Consider the following 5,424-nt stretch of genomic DNA (forward strand, 5'->3'; position numbering starts at 1 on the left):
AATTCCTAATGTAAGCACCCGCCAGCTGTGTGCACTTGTAAAGTTGTTATAATCCCCCTCCTTGTTATAAACAGGAAAGTACATAATATAAAGCAACAGGCCCGCATTCACAAATACTGACCCTCCTCCCCGGGCCTGCCAAATTCCCGTTTTGCTGGAGTCTCCCCCGGCGCAGCTCTGCCTGCTCGGGCTGGGAGCGGGGCCGGACTGGGGGTCCCCCTTCGCCCGTGCCCGGGGGTCTCCTTGGGATGGAAAACCGAGTCCCTGCACCGGGAGGTGCAAAGGACCCCTCCACACCTGAGCCCCCCTTCCCTTTTCCATCGCAGCTCCGCCTCCTCCCCTCACTCACCCCTTTCTCTTCCTTTCTTCATTTTTTTTTTTTTTAATTTTGGTGTTGTTTAGTGCCCCAGTTTTGCTGCGGGGATCCCTGCCTGCTGCTCCCCAGCTCCAGCAGTGTACATCCTGCTCTGCTGTGTGTGCTTACAGCGTCAAAGGGTGGACGTGATATTTCAAACATCAGATCAGTGCGTTTATATATTGGGTGCCCGGAAATTTTTCCAAATAAACACAGCTTGATTCGACTTGGGTGGGCAGACTTATCAACAGACTAATTCTATAAACAAATGAAGGAATAACCCGGAGACCATTGGCTGGTACCAGCGAGACACGTGGAGAGAGCTCGGAGTTTTGTAGCAATGAAATTTTAATTAATGTGGGTGGGCTGAGAACACAAACGACTGTTTATCAGAGACAATTTATTTTCCAGCGCTAAGTCAACATATAATAGCAAACTTACAACAATTATTTAACTTTTTTTTTCTACTTTTTTTTTTTTTTTTTCTTAAGAGCTATGAAGCAGGGACAGAGGCAGAGCGAGCTCCTTCAGGCAGGGCTGGGAGCTGAGCTCGCACAAACAGCTCCCCGGTGGACTCGTCCCACGTTCCTGCCCTGCCCCGTCCCTTCGCTCGGCTCCGAGGGGGAAGACGCGGAGCTGCGAGCCCGCCGGCGATGAGCCACATCTACGGTAGCCACCTCTCCCCCCTGGCTAGCCCGTCCATGGTTTACCTGCCGGCCGCGCTCGGCTTCGCCCCCGCGGGGGCGATGTCCCGGCAGGACCCCCCGCAGAAACCCCCCTACAGCTACATCGCCCTCATCGCCATGGCCATCAAAGAAGCTCCGGAGCAGAAGGTGACCCTGAGCGGCATCTACCAGTTCATCATGGACCGCTTCCCCTTCTACCACGACAACAAGCAGGGCTGGCAGAACAGCATCCGCCACAACCTCTCTCTCAACGACTGCTTCGTCAAGGTGCCCCGCGAGAAGGGGCGGCCCGGCAAGGGCAGCTACTGGACCCTGGACCCGCGGTGCCTGGACATGTTCGAGAACGGCAACTACCGCCGCAGGAAGAGGAAGCCCAAAGCCGCGGCCGCCCCGGACTCCAAGGGCGGGGAGCAGCCGGGTCCGCCCGCTCGCCCCGTGGAGCCCAAGCGGCCCAAGGGCAGCGCGGCCACGGCGCCGGGGGACGCGGGGGTCCCACGGCCGGGCGGGGGGACAGCGGCTTGTCCCGGGGGGCCACCCCCTGCTGCCGCCCCGCCGCACAAGAGCGGCTCCCGGGGCCGCAGCTTCAGCATCGAGAGCATCCTGGCTCAGGGGCTGCGGCCGCCGCCCCCCGGGGCAGCCCCCAAGGCGGTCCGAGAGAGCCCCGCCGCTTGCCTCGGCGGCTCCTTGGTGGCCAGCGGCGGCTTCGGGCCGGCCCTCAACGCGTCCCTCATGCTCGATTCCCAGGTGCACGGGAGGCTTTACCACATCGGCATCCCCTTCCTCTCCTGCTTCCCTCTGCACTTCTCCGAAGCCGTGTTTAATTTCCAGTAGTGTGCCCCTCAATTAACGCACCCCGGCCCCGAGCGCTGCTCCGGGGGGCGCGATGTGTGTGTATGTGTGGGGGGGAGACATCGGACTCAGACCTCACCACGCGGGGAAAGACCTAAAAAATAACCCCCCCCAAAAAAACAACCCCAAAGCGATGTTTTAAAGGTGACTCAGGATTTCAGGGCATTTTCGAGGCGGGTCTTGCTGCGGACTCTTTTTAGCGGGTGCTTCCCCCCCCCCTGCCAGAGTGACTTTTGAAGGTAAAGCTTTGTTTTCCCTTGGGCGGTGGAGGTAGAGGCAGCACCGGGAGAATGCCCACTCTGGCCCCCAAGCCCCGTGGGGTTTGCTCCGCACCTTTAATCTTTGCATCCCTCAGGTTCCTCCGATCAGGTTTCTCTGGAGCCCTTCAGGTTCTCTTCTTTTGTTTTTTCTTTGAAAACCAAGCCCCATCCCGGGGAGAGGAGGCTGAGTTTTGTTTTGCCATCAATACCCACAGGTATTAATAATGCTCATAATTTCGCCGTGAATAGCCACAGGCACATAATAATTCCTGATATTCCCCACTGGCCCAGTCGTCCCAGTGAGTAACTGGAGCTGGACTCATGGCAGACCAAGCAAACCAAGCTCATCCTGAATATTCCTGCTTGCTTTGATCCAGAATGGTGTGGAACTGGTTTCCTGCCCAGCACTGGTGCTTCGGAGTATCCCCACAGAATTTCTGCTCATGAGTGTGGCCAAAAAGAGAGGGATGGATGAGCAAACACGGAGATTTGTCTGCTTTCCATGTCTTACTGGGATCAGTTGCTTCTGACCAAAAAAAGTCTGAAGCAGGATTGTGGACCCCAGGACAAATACCAGGAAAAAAAAAAAAAAAGAGAGACATCAGATATGTTTCCAAAGTTTTCTTTTTCTTTTTCTTTTTTTTTTCGTAAAGAAGGAAGAATCCTGACACGTTGCAAGAAATCAGGAATATTTTGTATTTTTGTTTGCCGCAAATAGAGGCTTTTTGTATATTAGTGGATAAATGCCCTTTTGGAAAAAAAAATATATATATTCTCGATTTTCACTATGAAACCAAACCTATATCCAATAAAGGCATTTTTGTTCAGGAGTGTGGCTGGTGTGATGTGAAACACCCCTTGGCTTGTGCTGCAGGATGGAGGAGTGGGGCCTGCTGCTGGATGCAGCAAATATCCTGGTGCTGACATGATGGGCCACAAAAAGATGGGAGAGGCTACAAAGAGGCTCCTGGGAAATCACCTATTCTTTGAAAATGAAGAAATCTTTCCCAAAATGATTGTTTTTGCTTCTCTTCCCCTTCTTTCATCCCACCCCATCTCAAAAGCAAAGCTTGCTCTTAAATGAGCACCTGGATATTGGAAATGTGGGGTTTTTCAGGTGAGTTTTGATTCAGTTTTTGCAGAGGGAGTTTGGCATCAATTCCTTGATATTTGGACCAGGTTTGCTCATTCCAGCCCAAGGCAAAGAGCTCCCACGTGGGGAAGGACAGAAAATCTCCAAAAGGTGAGAATTGCTATTTAGCTTCCCCCCCCCCCTCCAAAAAAGATGTTCATAGGCAGATCACTGCATAGGGTGAGCTGGAGCTTCTCAATGCGAAAAAAAAGAGCATAAAGAAGTGATTTCATTTTTAAAAAACAGATTTGCAAAGCAGACTTTATTTTCATAAATTCCCTTATTTGCTCCCTGTTTCTGACAGCTGCTGTTTGAATATCTATTGAGTCCATAGTTTAAGGCTCTGGCCCTGAATTAGAAAATGAAGAAACACTTGTAAAAGGTTGTGAAGGTGTCACTGCTCAGTCCCCACCGTGATTCCCAGGGCTGGCTGAGTGCTGAGAGGGTTAAAATCTCTCTGCCCTGCTGCGCCACTCCTGTGTGGCTTTAGGGACAGGTACAGAAAGTAGCCAGGGGGTTCCATCCCGGGCTGAGCACTGACATCACCGCCCTGTTTGGGGTCAGGGAGGTGACATCACCCACAGGAAGCTGCAGGGGGAGGAAAACGAGCCCAGCAGAGACCTCAGATCCTCTCTCCACCGCCTGTGTGGTGATTTGGGCTCAGGGTGAGGTGGGAGGTTGGGGCTGCCTCCCAGGACTTGTTTGATGGATCTCCACCAAACCCTTCCCACAGGGAGGGATCCTGCATCCCTGGGGTCCCCACAGCCAGGCCCACGAAAAGGTTTTATCCCCCAAAATTGGATATTTATGCTCTCGCTCACCACTTTTAGCCTGTGTCTTCAGCTCCTCTGTTTCCCTTGCTCCTAACTTGGCCTCCCAGCTGTGACCCCCCCCCCCTCCACTTTTGTCACCTCTCAGCTCCTTTTCCAGCCCCCAAAATACCTTTTTGGACCTGCAAACAGAGCTTTTATTCCTTTCCTACTCACACATGTGGAACCTCTTCCTGTCCGAGTACTTTCTGCACAAGAGCAGTTTTTTAGTGGTCAAAAAAGTGATTTTTAGTTTAACACATGATGTATATTTTTATCACAGGCATTTTTTTTTTTTGGAAACTCAGCTTATTCTATGGAATGGGAATTTGTTTCTTTGCAAAGCTTTGCTTTGACATTTGATCTTATTTCTCTTTTGGTGGAGTGGAGTGGGACCAAGTACAGCTGCAGCGTTTAAAAGCCGCATTGCGCTTGATTTTGGTTTCGCTGGAGGGAGTGAAATTAGTAAACTTAACATGCCCTGCACAAAAGTGACACGAACTCCAGTGAGCTCAGAACCCAGTGAGCAGTTCTGAGGGGCAATTTGGAATGAATTGGGATCAGGGCAGTGCTGTAACAGGGGATGAATACCAAGAAAAAGGGTCTTACTGCCAGCAGGCTGGGTGAGTAACCACACACGGCTTTTGCACGTCATCTGTTTATAGAGAGGGGAGAAGTCACGGTACAATAAAAACATACAGTAAAAACATAAAATAAAAACACACAGTGAAGACAACAGCAGAGCAACGAGTGTGCAGTCAACACGCCAATTCCTGCCCTTTGGATGGGGCCGAGCATCCTTTAATCCTCTCCATGTCCACGGGAGTTTTGGTGCCAGGGAAACATCGAGGACCCGACAAGCTGCAAGGAATTGGTGCCAATGGTTTCACACCTGCTTCGCAAGCCAAAAAAGAGCTGCCAGCACAAAACTGCCACCCAGCATTTCACTCATCACTGGAATCTTCTTCCTCCTGGTTTTCCCAGCCTCTCAGGGCTGGCTATAAACATCAGTCTGGAATACTGGGGAGAAGTGGAGAAAATAGCCCAGGATGCAGAATAAACAGCACACTGCCTGTGTGGGCGATGGAGATGCCTTCCCCTTCCTCTGCAGAGGAATGACCTCTCCCAACCCAGCAAGGTTTCTCATCTCTGAGCTCTGCAGCCAATTTTAACTCCTAGGAGCAGGGGAGATCACAGAGTGGGAGAGGCTCACAGAGGAGTTGTTTGGTTCCCAGAGCAGCTTTGCTCCAAACGCCAGTTTCCTATAAGGGGAACTGAAAATTGGGCATATTAAAATAATTCCGGAGTTTCATTTCTCATAAATGGGGCTTCC

The 5,424-nt window shown here is 51.7% G+C and overlaps 1 protein-coding gene across 1 annotated transcript; it reads left to right on the plus strand.

The window, feature by feature from the left end:
• Positions 1–308: 308 nt before the first annotated feature.
• On the plus strand, positions 309–1,872 carry FOXL1 (forkhead box L1). Its single transcript, XM_062500046.1, has one exon. The coding sequence runs from the start codon at positions 1,009–1,011 to the stop codon at positions 1,870–1,872; it is 864 nt and encodes a 287-aa protein (XP_062356030.1). The 5' UTR covers positions 309–1,008.
• The last annotated feature ends 3,552 nt before the right edge of the window (positions 1,873–5,424 follow it).

This window comes from Cinclus cinclus, chromosome 11 (assembly GCF_963662255.1).
Source record: "Cinclus cinclus chromosome 11, bCinCin1.1, whole genome shotgun sequence".
In the NCBI taxonomy this organism is placed as follows: Eukaryota; Metazoa; Chordata; class Aves; order Passeriformes; family Cinclidae; genus Cinclus; species Cinclus cinclus.

Coding starts and splice junctions, on each gene's coding strand:
- FOXL1 (XM_062500046.1), top strand. CDS start 1,009: ATGAGCCACATCTACGGTAGCCACCTCTCCCCCCTGGCTAGCCCGTCC.